We start from the raw sequence: 17,455 nt of genomic DNA, 5'->3' as shown, positions 1-17,455 counted from the left end.
GGAGGAGGCCAGGAGAAGCAGCCAAGATGGCGGAGTGTTGAATGAGAAGCCAGTTTGTGCAGAGTTTGTGCAGGGAGAAGGAAGGAGATGGGGAACAGAGGTGAATAAGTCTGGTGAGCTAGAAACCTGTGATTCTAGGAAACTCGGATAAGTCAGTACTGAATGTGAGTGGGTTTTGGAGCCCAGTGTGTGTTTTTACTTGCCCGCCAGGTGCAAGCTAGGATTAAAGATGATGGTCCATCAGCTTTTGGCTCTGTTGTTTCTTTACCGACTGTCCAAATCCAATGCGAACCTGCGTGGGCCAGGCTGCTGTGATGGTAGCCCTGGCTACTGGCTTTACCAACTAAATTGGAGATATTTGCAAATCATGTATCTGATAAGGGGTTAAATTCAAAATATATAAAGAATCCATACAAGTCAATAACAAAAAAAAAGCAACTGATTAAAAAACGTGCAGAGGATCTGAACAGACATTTTTCCAAAGAAAACATACAGATGGCCAGCAGGTTCATGAAAATATGCTCAACATCACTGTTGGGCAGATAAAATGTATTATGCTCACTTTGGCTGCTCTGATGGTAGCCTTGGCTGCTGGCTTTACATTTGGCATAGTCTGTGGCAGGATTCGATACAGATCGGCAAGGAGCCTTTGAGTGGTGGAGTAGAGGACTGGCTGCTGTTATGGTTCCCCATGGCTGTCCTTTTGGGGACCGTAGGCTGGCTGACTTTTACAGCCATGTGTGAGGAAACTGAGAGCTCTGTGGAAGAGGCTGCCCGGGACCTGCCAACCAAGCAGTGGAAGGAGCTGGAGCAAACGAGGGAGAAAGAGATGCTGACCCTGGAGCTGAAGGAAGCGCTGGAGGAGGAGGAGGCCAACCAGGTTTGCGAGATTCACCTGGAAATGGAGCAGCTGCTGGAGGAGGAATCACGGGTTCGTGAGTTGCAGATTGCCCTGGATGTGGTGGAGAGCCAGCAGCGGCGGGAGGCCAGGGCTGAGGTTGAGGCTGAAGCTGAGATCGGGTCCGGAGCTGCAAGGTCTGTGGAGCAGAAGGCTGCGGCAGCCCAGGACTCGAGCCCTGCAGTGGGAGCTGGTGTTTTCAGTTCCTCTTTGGAAGATGAGGAGAATCGAGCTGGAGTTGTGATCTACAGTCTCCAAAAGATGGAAGCCCAGCTGGAAGGAGCACCTACTGCGGCCCCGGCAGGTCTGCGATTTTGGGACATAGGGCTGGGCATGCTATCCGGAGCAGAGATGGAAATGCTGACTGCCATTGCCATGTGGCCCTCTTTGGGACAGTGTAAGACCTGCCAGGAAGGCAGGGATGAGGGGGGTGGCTGACGCCCCATGTTCACGGACTGATTTCCTGGACTACGACCTGAGTGGGCATTGGCTCCTTTGTTGGATGGACTTACGAATTACGGATTTTGGACAATGTGAAATACCCTGATGGGGGTGGAGGGTGGCTTTGATGGAGGCCCTTCCCTACCCCAGGAAGCTTTTCCCGTGGCTAGAAAGAAGGCCGAGGACATTTTGCGCTTTTGGCAAGGTGCTCAGATATTGGTGAAATGTACCTTTGTAATTGTTGAAACTGTATGATTTTTGCTGTTGTAATTTGTGTAATGTTCTAATTTCCTTGCACAGGGATGCCAGTGGTATAGATTGTGGGTAGTAAAGTGAACATAGGGGTGGATTGTTGGGCAGATAAAATGTATTATGCTCACTTTGTTAAAGTGGCGCTGCTCACGTGGAGGCCGTTGCCCAGGTGATATTAATGTGTGTCTCTGTGGGCAGGCAGAATCCCTGTAGCCTGGGGCTTGGTTTTGGGACTAAGCCTTTCACACCCTTTTTGATGTGGGGTGATACAATCCAATCATGCCTCAGAGAAGTGACTTTGTATTAGAGACTTCCCTATTTTGTATATTGGATTAAGGGTTTGGATTTCTACACTATAAAATGGGGACGGAGCGGGAGCTTGCTCTCTTGGTTCCTGGGATGATTAGCATGAGAGAGCAGAGAGAGCAGAGAAAGGCCACGTGGAGGAGGCCAGGAGAGGCAGCCAAGATGGCGGAGTGTTGAGGAAGAAGCAGTTAGTGCAGTTTGTGCAGGGAGAAGGAAGGAGATGGGGAACATAGGTGAATATAAAGTCTGGTGAGCCAAACCTTTGATTCTAGGAAACTCGGATAAGTCAGTAGCTTTGTGAGCACTGAATGTGAGTGGGTTTTGGAGCCCAGTGTGTGTTTTTACTTGCCCGCCAGGTGCAAGCTAGGATTAAAGACTATGGACCATCAGTTTTTGGCTCCGTTGTTTCTTTACCGACTGTCCGAATCCAATGCGAACCTGCATGGGCCAGGAGGTTGCTCTGATGGTAGCCTTGGCTGCTGGCTTTACAATCACTAATCATCAGGGAAATGAAAATTAAAACCACAGAATGATATGACCTCACACATGTCAGAATGACTATTCTCAGAAAGATAAGAAGTAAGTGCTGGAGAGGATGTGGAGAGAAGAGAACCCTTGTGCACTACTGGTGGAAAAGTAAGTTGGAGCAGCCACTGTGGAAAACAGTAAGAACTTCCCTTCAAAAATTAAAAGTAAAACAACCATGTGATCTAGAAATTCTACTTGTGGGTATTCTAAAAAAAAAAATGAAAAACACTAATTTGAAAAGATTTATGCAGCCCTATATTCACTGCAGATTTATTTATTTACAACAGTCATGGTATAGAAACAACCTAAATGTCCATCGATGAATAAATATAAAAAGTTGTGGTAGATATATACAATGCAATATTACCCAGTGAAAGGAAGGAAGGAAAAGAGGGAGGGTGGGAGGGAGGGAGAGAATCTTACCATTTGCAATAACATGGATGGATCTTGAGGGTATCATGTTATGTGAATAAGTCAGAGAAAGGTAAGTGCTGTGTGATTTCACTCACATGTGGACTCTAAAAAATAAAATAAAAACAAGAAATGCAAAGCAAAAATCATACAGAAAACAGACTGATATTTGTCAGATGGGAAGGGAATTGAGTGGTGAATGTAATGGGTACAGGGGGTAACTATATATGTTAATGGAAAGATCAGAAAAGTATCAAAGGGAATTCGATAATTCTCACACTTTTAAAAGAGATCTTATGTTGTAAGACACTGCCTCATAGGAAAGTTATCTAATTGATTCACTTTTCACAGGTGTTGGGCAGATAAAATATATTATGCTCACTTTGTTAAAGATGGCGCTGCCCACACGGAAACCTGTCACCCAGGTGATATTAATGTGTGTTGGGGGCGGGCTGTGGGCAGGCAGGATCCTTGTAGCCTGGGGCTTGGTTTTAGGACTAAGCCTTTCACACCCTTTTTGATGTGGGGTGGTGCAATCCCATTATGCCCCAGATAAGTGACTTTGTATCAGAGACTTCCCTATTTTGTATATTGAATTAAAGGTTTGGATTTCTACACTATAAAATGAGGGCAGAACAGGAGCTTGCTCTCTGGGTTCCTGGGATTATTAGCATTAGACAGGAGAGAGCAGAGAGGAGAGCAGAGAGAGGCCATGTGGAGGAGGCCAGGAGAAGCAGCCAAGATGGCAGAGTGCTGAGTGAGAAGCCAGTTTGTGCAGAGTTTGTGCAGGGAGAAGGAAGGAGATGGGGAACAGAGATGAATAAGTCTGGGGAGCTAGAAACCTGTGATTCTAGGAAACTCGGATAAGTCAGTAGCTTTGTGAGCACTGAATGAGTGGGTTTTGGAGCCCAATGTGTGTTTTTACTTGCCTGCCGGGTGCAAGCTAGGATTAAAGATGATGGCCCAACAGTTCTTGGCTCCATTGTTTCTTTACCGACCATCCGAATCCAATGCGAACCTGCATGGGCCAGGCTGCTGTGATAAGGCCTTAGATACTGGCTTTACAACAGGTAACTAAAGTATGCCAGTCATACTGAAGTCAGAAATTCTTGCTCTTATCCAGTGAAATTTTACAAGCAGTATAATTTCAGCATCATATGGCAAGAATAATTTAAAGTACAAATAATCTTTTTTTTATTAATTTTAATGGGGTGACATTGATAAATCAGGGTACATATGTTCAGAGAAAACAGCTCTAGGTTATTTTGTCATTCGCTTATGCTGCATTCCCGTCACCCAAAGTCCAATTGTCTTTTTTTACAAATAATCTTTTATTACAACTGAATTTGTTAAAAATACTAACAACTTTCACTCCATTAAAGGTGAAATTAATAGTTTTCCTGACTACATAAAAACTACCAATTAAGGAGAAGAAAATGAATACATTTTGATCAATGAATTTTATTCATCCTTATTCTTCTTTAATCATTTAATGAGAACACCAAAATAAAAAAAATGCTCCCATTTATTCTGGACTTGATAAAAAACTTGTACAATGTTGATGCGCAACAGAAAAATAAATTAAATAAACCTAAAAGAATGTTATTTTTCTTTTGTAAACTTCTAAAGACCCAACTGTTACTCCAGACAAAGTTTTCAAAATACAGTCAAAGAAAAAGTTCAATTGCCTGAAGCTTGGTTGTTTAAGACAGGAAGGGAAGCTGTCACAGACAATGGAAAGGCTAACCCTGAGTTGGGGACATACCACTTTGTGGAGATTTGGCTAGTGTCTTTTTCTCTATTGATGCAGTTGCAGAGTCAAGACCAATGTGCCTTCACTTGATAAGGGTGGCAATGGACCTTCACAGCAGGTACCACAGGGCTATTTGCATAGCCCCACCTTATGTCCTGGGCTGGTGGCTGCTGACCTGGCTAAATGAAAACAGCCAGAGGCAATTTGTATGTACCATTACATTGATGATATCGTGTTAACCAGTGACTCTCTTCCAGAATTGGAGCAAGCATTCCCTACTCTGCTGTCCCATTTGAAAGCCTGTGGTTGGGCAGTCAATGAGGGCAAATTATAAGGACCTGAATTATCTGTCAAGTTCTTGGGAGTTGTTTGGTTGGGTAAGACTAAAGTTATCCCTGACGCAGTTATATATAAGATCCAGGTGTTCTCCGTGCCCACTAAAGTAAAACAGTTACAGGAATTTCTAGGTCTGTTGGGGTACTAGTGAGCATTCATACCCTGTTTGGCTCAGTTACTGTGCTCCCAATATAATCAGAAGGGAATTCAGTGGGATTGGACGGAGCAGACACAGGTGCTTTTGCAGCAGCTAAGAGAGCTGTCAAGATGGCACAGGCTTTGAATGTGTTTGACCATGTGACCTCTTAGGGTTTTGGATGATGTTTGTGGCAACAGAGTGCTTATAGCAACCTATTGGGTTTTGGTCCCAATTGTAGAAAGGTGCTGCAGTCCGTTACTATTAGTGAGAAACAACTTGTAGCTCTGTATGCTGCCTCCTAGCCACTGACAGTATTATGACCACTCTAGTTACGGTCAAGACAACATACCCCATTGTAGGATCGATGAGAAATTGGGCAACAAACTTCCACCCTGGCCAACTAGGGTGCATACTTGCAACAACGCTGTGCTCTTAACACCGGCCCATTGAGGACAGAACTGCAGGAAGTCTTGGGTCCCGTCACCCAAGCAACCCTAGAGTCAGGCACAGCTGGAGCTCAAGAGGCAGAACCTGAAGTCAGTCCCTACCAGGAAGGGCAGACACCCATCCCCAATGATGCCTGGTATACTGATGGCTCTAGCAGGGGCCAACCTGCCAGGTAGATGGCTGTAACCTTCCATCTGGCCACTGAGACTATTTAAATGGACACAAACACAGGCCAAAGCAGCCAATGGGTGGAATTAAGAGCTATATTGCTAGTTGCCGGTAATGAACCTTTACCTCTGGTAACTTGCACCAACAGCTGAGTTGTCTATCGTGGACTGACCCTTTGGATTGCTACTTGACATATTAACCAGTATATGGTAATGCATTGCCCACTATGGGGTCAGGCCATGTGGCAGGACTTATGGGAAGTATGACACCAGAAATAAGTGATAGTATATCATATCATGTCCTGGGACATTCCCTTCTAGCTCATCCCAGGAATAATGAGGCAGACACCCTGGCAAGGGTGTGATGGTTGGAGACTCCGCCAACAGGTGATATGGTGGAGTGGCTTCACTGGTATCAGCTCCATGCAGGGCAGAAAACTATGTGGACTATGATTAAGGTATGAAACTTGCCTATGTCCTATGCAGAAGTACTGACAGCTTGTGGCCAGTATGCAGTGTGTTCCAAGGAGCGCCTTCGGAGACAACTGGCGTCACCTGGACAGATCCAAAGACGTCGTGTTCCACTGACATGGGAGCAGACAGACATCATTGGATCTTTACTGAAATCAGACAGGTACGAATAGGTGGTCACCTGTGTAGATACTGCCACTGGTCTGCTTGCTGCTTACCCCACCGTAACCCAGACCGGAGGACAGTCATACAGGATCTGGACCATCTGTGATGCCACTGGTTCTTGAAAGTGACAACGGTACCCATCTCACTGGTTTCATGGTGAAGCAATGGGCTCAAGACCTGAGGGTGGACAGGAAACACCACGTTCCCAACCACCCACAGGCTATTAATATCACTGAGTGGTATAATGGTGGTATAATGGACTCTTGAAGCAAGGACTGAGACAAGAGAGGGGCATCGGCTCCCTTGCTGGATGAGCATGCCACTTGTGGATAGCACTCTGGATTTTGAATGAGAGACCCGACAAGGTGGCCGAGCTCCTTTGGGGGCCTTCCTGCATTGGGAAGCTACTCACATCCAGTTGCAGATATGCACCAAGAACATTTTACTCAAGCTGGGCTTTGGAAGGCAGAGCAATGTGCTCCTGCCTGCCCTAACAGCCCTCCTTAAAGGCCAACGGCTTCAAAGGACATGGCTCTGGAAGGTACTGGCCCCACACCTATGATGGGTGGCAATCATGGGGTAAGAGACTAGAGGTGGGCCACCAGTTAACTCCCTGGGCAACTAGCACCTGGCTGCCTAAGGTAGAAGTGTATTATCCCTTGAGTGCTCAGGGAGACATCATTGTAAAGGGCAGCTTGGTAATTTCTCTATGGCCTATTAAAAGTTCGCCATTATACGGCCTATAATAAGTTCTACACATAGAACCAGAAGATTCTAGTGTGCAGGCCAATAAGGTTTGGTATGCCTGCCTGGGGCAGCCTCTGGTACCTGCTACTGTGTAGTCTGTAGACAAAACTCTGGCCTGTACCAGAAGGGAAAGATTAGCCTCTCTTAGTACTGCTAACAATTCTCTTTTCATTCGTAGCTTAGTGCTGGCAAATGCCTTGAGGGACAATGTAAACCAGGCCTTGCATGCCTGGTGGAAGAGCACTTAACCAGGGACTCCCCTCCAAGAATTGTGGGCGTCTTTAGCTAACGCACCACCTCGAGTGTCATTTTCGGTATAGCCTGTGCCTTAGTAGTCTGTTACTGTAGTCTCTATTGCTTCTGTGGGATATGGATGCAATGTACCTTACTCTCAAGGGGACCATCACAGAAGATACCTGTTGCATAGATTGTAAGGCAAGCAACCCTAAAGAGGTGGAGTGTATGGGAAAAGGCTGCAGTTAAGCTTGCTTTCTTGTTTTCTGGCTGCAATCACTTTACACAATTAGTGATTTCTGCAGTTGGCAGAAAGCCATTTTTGTGTGCATAGCCTATATATGGCTACAGGTACTTTCCCTATGGGGATTACCCCGTTTGCTCGCCCACCACCTCAAGAAGCAGGTTTCCTCTGCCTGTTCACTCACCTGCTACCACAAGAACTATGGTAAATAAATAGGAATGGCCCAATGCTTTTTGGCACCACATTTCTTCTGGGGTATGCCGAAATCCAGTGTGAACCTCACTGGCCTCAACCTCCTGCAGGAGATACACCCATCCAAGCTGTTTCCAGTGGCTTTCCATGAGAATATCCTGCCTTGGCTCATGCCTCATATTTTCCAAAAATCTCTCAAACAAGGAGCATCTGGCCTCAGAGAGACCTCTACTCCTTGCTAAGCAGCCCCAGGCCTGGCACTAGCAGTAGCCAGCCTTGGTTCGCAGCTTGGCCTCCCTGGGTGCCTCCAAGTCCAACACAAGTAACAGCCATCTGCAGATCACTTTGTAGCTCTGCCAGGTAGCTCCAGGCAAAACAGAGGTGGTGGTTAACTATGGCCTGCACCTCCCAGGAGATTCCAGAGCCAGTGCATTCAGTGGACAGCTTCAGACCATGCTGAAGCACCACACACTTAAGGGGTGGACTCAGCAGGTACCAGATCCCCACTGAAGTAAGTCCTGCTCTGTGGGGTAGGCCTCTGCACAATAGATCATTCATGGTGGTCAGAGGTCGATGGTGAGCAGAACAGCCAGTCCTTGCAGTTGATCAGCCTGGGGGTAAATCCTTCCCACTGACATCCCAACAGCAATCAAAACTCAACAAGAGGAGGGTATACACAGCCCACACTGGTGAGGACTAAAAAGGTGGTAAGGGGGCACATGGGAAGTACCCAAGTAATGTAAATGAAGAGGCTATGCCACTGGGCTCTACAAGATACCTACTACATTAGGCCACTCTACCAAGCCCAGGAGATATAGCAGCTCTACCTAATACATACAAACAAATATAGGAAGGCTGCCAAAATGAGGAGATAAAGAAACATTTACCAAATGAAAAACAGGAGAAATCTACAATAAAAGAAGAAACAAAATGGAGACAAGCAATCTACTAGATGCAGAGTTGAAGGCACTAGTTATAAAGATGCTCAATGAACTTTGTGACAACTTCAACAGCATAAAAAAGGAGCAGTCTAAAATAAAGAATACACTTACTAAAACAAATAATTTACAGGGAATCAACAGTACAATACACGAAGCCAAGAATCAAATCAGCATTGGAATATAAGGAAGCACATAACACCCTATCAGATCAGCAAATAATAAAAAGGAATCCACAAAAATGAGGACAGTGTAAGGAACCTCTGGACAACTTCAAGCATACCACCATTGACATTATTGGGGAGCCTGAAGGAGGAGAGAGCAAGAAATTGAAAACTTATTTGAAAAAATGACAGAAAACTTCCATAATTCAGTGAAGGAAACAGACATACAAGTCCAGGAATCACAGAGAGTCCCAAACAAGATGAACTCAAAGAGGCCCACACAAAGACACAGCATAATGAAAATGCCAAATGATAAAGACAGAGAATCTTAAAAGCAGCAAGAGAAAAGCAATTAGTTACCTACAAGAGAGCTCCCCTAAGACTGTCAGCTGATTTCTCAATAGGAACTTTGCACGTCAGAAGGGAAGGGCAAGAAATATTCAAAGCGATGAAAAGCAAGAACCTACAATCCAGATTAGACTACCCAGCAAAGCAATCATTTAGAATCAAAGGACACAATAAAGAGCTTCCCAGACAAGAAAAAGCTAAAGGAGTTCACTACCAGCAGAGTAGTATTATATTTAAAAAGACAAAAAAATAAATAACAAAATGGCAATAAATGCATATCAACAATTCAATCTAAAAAACCAAATAAACAAGAACAGAAACAGATTCATAGGTAGAGAGAACGTTTTAACAGTTGCCAGATATGGGGAGGTGGGGGGTGAGTAATAAAAGGTAAAGGGAGGATCTGGCCAGGTGTCTCAGTAAATAGAGCATCGTCCCCGGGCACTGAGGTTGCAGGTTTGATCTGAGTCAGGGCACATATGAGAAGCAGCCAATGAGTGCACAACTAAATGGAACACCTAGGGGAACAACAAGTCAATGCTTTTCTCTCTCTCTCCCTGTCTCTCTATCCATTAAATCAATGGATAATTTAAAAAAAAAAAAGGTGAAGAAATTAAGAAGTACAGATAACAGTCATAGGGATGTAAAGTATAGCATAGGGCAGAGGTCCCCAAACTACTGCCCACGGGCCGCATGCGGCCCCCTGAGGCCATTTATCCGGCCCCCGCCGCACTTCCGGAAGGGGCACCTCTTTCATTGGTGGTCAGTGAGAGGAGCATAGTTCCCATTGAAATACTGGTCAGTTTATTGATTTAAATTTACTTGTTCTTTATTTTAAATATTATATTTGTTCCCTTTTTTTTTTTACTTTAAAATAAGATATGTGCAGTGTGCATAGGGATTTGTTCATAGTTTTTTTTTGTTGTTGTTGTTTTTTCCTGAAGTTGGAAATGGGGAGAGACAGTCAGACAGACTCCCCGCATGCGCCCAACCAGGATCCACCCGGCACGCCCACCAGGGGCGCCGCTCTGCCCACCAGGGGGCGATGCTCTGCCCCTCCGGGGCATCACTCTGCTGCGACCAGAGCCACTCCAGCGCCTGGGGCAGCGGCCAAGGAGCCATCCCCAGCGCCCGGGCCATCTTTGCTCCAATGGAGCCTTGGCTGCGGGAGGGGAAGAGAGAGACAGAGAGGAAGGGGGGGGTGGGGGTAGAGAAGCAAATGGGCGCTTCTCCTATGTGCCCTGACCGGGAATCGTACCCGGGTCCCCCGCACGCCAGGCCGACACTCTACCGCTGAGCCAACCGGCCAGGGCCTGTTCATAGTTTTTTTTATAGTCCGGCCCTCCAATGGTCTGAGGGACAGTGAACTGGCCCCCTGTGTAAAAAGTTTGGGAACCCCTGGCATAGGGAATACAGTCAATGGGTGCGAGATTTATCAGGATGACCACTTAGTAAGTTACATAATATCTAATCAGTGGGGTGTACACCTGAAACTAATATACTAATGTATGTCAACTGTAATTGAAAAATTTTAAATGATTTTAAAAAATTCTTAATGACCTTCTGTCATTAAGTTTGTCAAAAAGTTTTAAAAACACTGCATCCAAATTTCAGAATAAAAATTTAACTTGTCATGGGGAAGTTCTTGTCTTAACAGTGCCTTGTGTCTTTCACACTATAGAATTAATTACTCAGTTGAGATGAACTTATCTAAGATATTGACTTTCTTAGGTCAACTACTAAGATAAAAGCATTTTCCTAAATGCAAAAGAAAAAAGTATACATACCTTTTTTCCAAATCTCTTATTTTCTCCCTAAGTGGTTCAACAATCTAAAACAAAAACAACTAATATCAGTTGTAAAGCAAAATCACAGTCTTTCATCACTTTTACCAAACTCTGATATTTCAGATAGGCATGACATATGCAAAACAGATTTTAATCTCCACAATTTACTTCCAGGTTGAAATAAAGTTATTCCACCTCCATCACAATTCTAGAACTGAGATGATAAATTGCACATTGGAACTGTTACTCCATAGATGTGTAAGTTTCTCAGAAAATTAACCTTTTTAATTTCCGACCTTACTATGAACAGTATTAAAGGTGGTTTTCAGGCTCATAAAAATAGGCAGCTCAACACCACTGGAGTCTTTTCAGGAACCAAAAATTCCCTAATAGCCGCCCACCAAAGTTTAACATCTTGCTTCTGCATGTTATCTCCACGAAGTCAGCTCCAGCACAGAAAACCACAGGCCATGAATCAATCGCTACCCACGTGTTAATACTGGGAGCATGGACAGAACAACGAGGGCAATCCAAAGACTTCCTCAGGAATCTAGCATGTGGTTCAAATCAAAATGAGGAACTCGTCATCCCTTCCTAGGCCCACATTACAATGGTCTATCCACATCTACATTTATTTGACTAAAAGATAAGAAATTATTTTTAAAAAGAAGGTGTACTATCAACCAGAGGTGCCAACCTTCAGTGAGCGGTGTGTGATTTCCCCATCTGCATCTACGGACACTCTTTATGTTCCCTAAATCCTAGCATCTGAGTTGGGCCTTTTTCCTTTCAGCTTCTACTCAGGTGAGTGGACCTGGTGCTTGCCACCATTCCTGGTACAGGTAATCACTTCCCTTTCTCTAAGAAATTTGAGAAAGGCTCACCCAAAACGTCCTATAAAAGTTTAAATTCATTTTGCCTTTAAGGTAGAATTTGTTTTAATAAAGCATCCTGTAGAGAACAGACCCAGGCTAAAACAGAGATGCATCTACAGTGAAACAAACACAAAGTCTCCTATTAATAAGTGGCCATTTTTGAGATATGGTACAATAAAGATACCAGCACAAGCAAAGGAACTAAAGTAAATAAATATATAGAACATAAAAATAGAGAGGGAAGAAAAGGGAGGGAGGGAAGGGAAGAGGGTAGAAAGAATGAAATAAAAGAGAAATATAAAAGAGACTAACCTCTTCAATCTTTCTTTCAATTTTTAGTTCACCATTTTCCTGGAGAGACCTGTTGAGTAGAAAGCTACAAAACTGAGATCAATGGAAAGGCTTTATGACTTCTATCTAGTGTTATTTCTGAACAAATTTCCACAACACAAACCCAAGCCTACAACCCACCTCTCTCTCCTTCCCAAATATCAGTCATGTGAGCCAATTCCCTCCACCAGGGGGTATGCTAGAGGAAAATAAGAGGACCAGGGAGACATTTCAATTAAATTAAAATAATGTCATTTTCACATTACACCCAACATGGGATTTCAAGGCAAGAGCTGTGTCTTCAGAAGTACAAGTCTGACTGCTGGGCTTTCCTGGGGATTTAATACAAAATGGGAGCTTTTCCAAGTAAAAAAACAAGAGCTCCTTTAAATGAGATCTGAACACCCCACCTAGCCACACACAGAAGCCTTTGTTGGGAGACACACACAAGCCCTGGTGGCAGGATTCAGCATAACAGGGCCCTGCCTTGCAAAACCAACCCAAACTGAGAAGTCTAGAGGGGCACAGCAACCCGTCACCCTTGTAGCCTCACACAGCAGCATTCAACTTCCAAATCCAACTCAGTCACCACAACCATGACTGCTATTCTTTTCACTGTACTACCAAGACAAATTCTTCTGTAAGTTAAAACTGTACTAATGGCACCAAATTTGTTCTTACAATGAATGATTACTTTTTGCTCACTTTTTTTTTTTAACATTAACACAGGATTTTACGTTTATAAGTGTTCCTCCTGCCTTATTAGGCAACACAGATAATGCACAGAAGCCTAGACGAGTCCTCGGGATAGACAGATGGTCTGAGCATCCATGTGGTCTGCCCCTGGAGCAAAGACCAGCCTTACCCTTGAAAATATCCACAGAAGACACAACCCAGGCCCTGGCCGGTTGGTTCAGTGGATAGAGCATCAGCCCGGTGTGCAGACATCCCAGGTTCAATCCCCAGTTGGAGCACACAGGAGAAGTGACCATCTGCTTCTCTTCCCCTCTCTCTCTTCCCCTCTTGTGGCTCAGTAGGTTCAAGTGTTGGCCCAGACAGCAGTTGCTGGGTGGATCCTAGTCAGGGCTCATCCAAGAGTCTATCTCCCCTCCTCTCACTTAAAAACAAAGACACAGCCTGACCGGGCGGCGGTGCAGTGGATAGGGCAGTGGACTGGGATGCAGAGGACCCAGGTTCGAGACCCCGAGGTCACCAGCTTGAGCAAGGGGTTACTCGGTCTGCTGAAGGCCCACGGTCAAGGCACATATGAGAAAGCAATCAATGAACAACTAAGGTGTCTCAACGAAAAACTGATGATTGATGCTTCTTATCTCTCTCCGTTCCTGTCTGTCTATCCCTCTCTCTGACTCTGTCTCTGTAAAAAAAAAAAAAAAAAAAAAAACCACAAAGACACAGCCCAGATGTGTGAATAGCAAAATATTCGGTTTCATTTTGTAAAAAAAAAAATTTAATTAACCCATAACAATGGTATATATATAGTAACTGAAATGTGTCCATAAAACCCCATCACAATATCCAAATTATTAAAAATAATTACCTCATACCAACGAAGTTGCCCCAAACAGCTGTAAGGGAAAGAAGAAAATATCAATACTTAAGTTCATGACATTCATGAACTTCAATAAATACAGTTTTAATTTTTAACCAATGTTTTAAAATTCACTGAGAAAACTAACTTATACCTCATGAAGACAAGAACAAGACAATGCACACTGTTAAAATATTGTCCTACTAAAAATTAAGTGAAAACACAATCCTATACCCCCACAATTTTGGAATATCTCTTTTGAAGTTTGGTGTTCAACTCTACATGTGTTTCGATAACAGGAGTCCCCAATCTTTGTCTGAGGCAGAGCCAGTCACAAGGATCAAAGACCTGCATGCCAAGAAAAGATCTGAAGCTCTTCGCCCACTTCCTTTAAATGTTGATGAGACCAAAACCCAGAGAAGTTAAATAAAGACCTGACATGTGGTTTAACTTCAACTAGCAATCATCTATCCTCTCTCAGCACCTATCCCATCTCCCTTACATTCCCATGTCTCAGTGGCTGGCCTAGCTCCCTGATTACAGACACCTGCAAAGCAGGCTATCCTGTCTTCAACTGGCACTCAGTAAACATGCCTAAATCAGTCCAGCTGCAATGGTGAAATTTCACCATGGATGACTCTGAAAACATAATACTGGACATTGAGTTACCATTTCAAGTAACCTCCACCATGCACAGGCCTTGCGTGGTTACTCCCCAAATGCTGAACTCCTCTTCGGGGCCAGATACTCAGGTGCTTCTTAGGTGGTGGGGAAAGAAGGAGAGCAAATAACAAACACCTTCACCATGGCAGGGCATGCAATTTTGTGATCTTGGGAAAGCCTTCAGGTTGGAGCTACTCCTGGACATCTTCTGATTGCTACCCTCTCGTACAGAGCAGAGCTTTAATTAATGTTTATTGAATAGAACTCAAGTGTCCAAAATCACACCCCTAGCAAGAAATTCCCACTATTAAGAAGAAACATGTTGTGGATTCCATAAAATCATATCCTTCCTCAAATAGAGGAAATTATAATTGAAAAGAAATTAATAAATACAACTAAATAAAAGTGGCAAGTGAGCAAGAAATGGAAGAAACTAAAATAAATCTGTAATATATTCATTATTCATCAAAAAAAGGAGAAACTGTTTATTCCGTTTATACCTTTTATACCTTTAGATCATGTGATTTTCTTTTGATTATTATCCTCAAGCCATTACCATATATATATATAGGAAAGCTGCCTTCATAAAGTATGGTCTTATTTATAATTAAAGAAAAAAAGACAATGGGATAAACCAGAATATCCAACAATTGGAAAGCCGCTACCTAAATTATGATATCGTTACTCAATGAAATCAGAAAGCCATTCAATATGACTATGCAACCATGTTGTAACATGAGGATGCAGTTATGAGAGTTCCAGAAGAAAAAAATATATATGCATTATGACACCTGATACTAAAAATGCATAGAAAAAGACTGAAAATGCCAAAACACTGAGTTTCCACGGTGATTCGAGCACTGTTATGCTGGTGGCCAAGGCCATGCAGGCCCACACTGGATTCAGGAAGACGGCAGAGGAACTGCGGAGCCAGAAAGCATTGGGCCATTCCTGTTTAATAGTCTCGTGAAGGCAGACAAGCAAACAGGCAGGGGAAACCACTTCTCGCAGCACCAGGCAAACAAACAGCAAAACAGCCCCTCACAGTGATGGGCAGGTGATCCACCTGAGGGCAAGCACCCCATAGCCTTACATAAGCTACACACACGTGGCTCTGCCACGTGCTTACACACTAATCATGCAATGTACAAGCGAGCAAGCCTAACACAGCTGTTTTCCCTACTGTCCACCCTTTAGGGTTGCTCACCTCACAATCTACGTGACAAGTATCTTCCCTGTGTGAGAAGTGAGGTACCTCACATAAACAGAAACAGTACAGACCACAGCAACAGAATTACAAAGGCACAAGCTGTACCAAAAATGACAATAATTACAAAGGTGCCCTTCAAATGTCTCCCTGAGCACTCTGCCTAGGTAGATAACTGGAGGCCCACTCCTAACTCCCTACCTCACAGTGCCAACAAGGCTATCCATTGCAGGTGGGGGGGCCTGTATAACCCAGGGCCATTTCTTTTACTGAAACTGTAGGTCTTTAAGGAGCACTACTGGGGAAGGAAGGAGCACGTTGTCCTGCTGTCCAAAGCCCAGCTTGAATAGTGTCCTTGGTATGTTATCTGCAACTGGATGGGAATAGCTGCCTGGTACAGGAGGGTTTCCACAGGTGCCACGCCCTCCCACTGAGAGTGTAGTACTGTCCACAAGTGGCATGTCCATAACGCAAAGGGAGCTGGTGCACCCTCTTGTCACAGTCTCTGCTTCTAGAATCAGTTATACCGCTCAATAATCAGTCCATGATAGACAACTCAGCTGTCTGTGCAAATCACCAAGATGAAGGTCTATTACAGGCAACTAGCCATACAGCTCTTTGATAACAGACCTCAGCACCTTTCCATAAGTGCTCTATCCATTGCCACAAGCCCCATTCAAACCCTTCAGAGGTCACAGGGCCTGGCGGGGTCAAACACATTCAAGGCTTGTGTCTCCATGACAGTTCTTTCAGCTGCTGCAAAAGCATGTATTATCATTTAGGCCCAAAACCTGCTGCACATCAGAAGGGTACCAGTGGACTGCCAATTACACATAGAGCCTCATGGTCCCTGCCTGTCTCTGTTGCTGGACAGGTCCCTCGGTCTTTCTCCCTATTTAAACTGGCTCAACGGGTCCTGGGGATCCTCCTTTCCCTCAGCTTTCTCCAATATATAATCTTGCAGAGAGCCAGCCATTTTCTTGGCAGCTGCCAGGGCCACCTGCTTCCCGTACTTTTTCAGTGGTTGGAACCTCTGTTCTGGTTTAAGCTGCTGCCAAAGCTCTAACAGTACTTTATTAGACCTGCCATCTAATTTCCCTCTATCTGCCCCAGCCACATTCAAATCTACCCACACCTGTATTCAGGTAACCTTTACAGGCCCATTTCTCTTGTTAGTTGTGGTGGGGGAGGGAGCATGGGCAACAGCCCACACAGCCTTATGGTTCCATGCTGCCTTTACCTCCTCCAAATCTGTTACCATCTGTGTAACCACGTTGATGGGTTTCCCCACATATGGGCCCAAGATAGTCACTAGTGACTCAAAAAGGGCTGACAGGGCGCTACAGAGAATAAGTCCCTCATCACTGCTGTAAACACTTCCTCATCTGTCCCACAGGGCCTCAGGTTGAAAGCAGCATTCCTCATACCCAGTACCTGGAGGACCTGCTACAGCTCAATATACGATGGCCACCGACTCACTGCCCCAGGTAAGTCCCCAGCATTCTGCCAGACTATACAAATGGCAGCCATCACTCATTCTAACAGGGTATGATTTCCTGAGTTGTCATGGCAGTTCTGAGATGCTGCCTCAAGGAGTATGTGGTAATGGAGGCTAATTTCTCTATCTCTGTTCCAGAGAACATGATGCCATCCACCCCGTGTACCACAACCATAGCAACCAAGCTGCCAGGGGCTCAGTGGGTTTCTGCTTGAATTTTGCTCCTAACTCCATCAAGTCTTTCTGGGTGTAGGCTAGACCACAGAGGGCTCAACTACTTGCATAAGGGGTTGTGACTGTCCCTAGGGCAGTTTTGGCTCCTGGGTTTTCACCTTCTGGGTGACCACCAGCTGGGCTCTGAGTCT

At 44.5% G+C, this 17,455-nt stretch overlaps 1 protein-coding gene across 5 annotated transcripts in view; it reads right to left on the bottom strand.

Moving 5' to 3' along the window:
• Positions 1–17,455, bottom strand: part of UXS1 (UDP-glucuronate decarboxylase 1) — a 153,978-nt gene that overhangs the window by 84,829 nt on the left and 51,694 nt on the right. For 2 of the 5 annotated variants that reach the window (XM_066267841.1, XM_066267839.1), the window contains exons 2-4: positions 13,732–13,759; positions 12,156–12,219; positions 10,969–11,012 (exon numbers count right to left, since the gene is read on the bottom strand). The exons of 2 other annotated variants lie outside the window; for them this stretch is intronic. In XM_066267841.1, coding sequence (XP_066123938.1) covers positions 10,969–11,012; positions 12,156–12,219; positions 13,732–13,759 — 136 coding nt within the window. The remainder of the gene's footprint in view (positions 1–10,968; positions 11,013–12,155; positions 12,220–13,731; positions 13,760–17,455) is intronic. One more of the 5 variants, XM_066267840.1, reaches the window with a different exon arrangement.

Source organism: Saccopteryx bilineata, chromosome 3, assembly GCF_036850765.1.
Source record: "Saccopteryx bilineata isolate mSacBil1 chromosome 3, mSacBil1_pri_phased_curated, whole genome shotgun sequence".
NCBI lineage: Eukaryota > Metazoa > Chordata > Mammalia > Chiroptera > Emballonuridae > Saccopteryx > Saccopteryx bilineata.
Note: the sequence above shows the minus strand (reverse complement) of the source record. Positions and strands in the feature narration are given on the sequence as shown.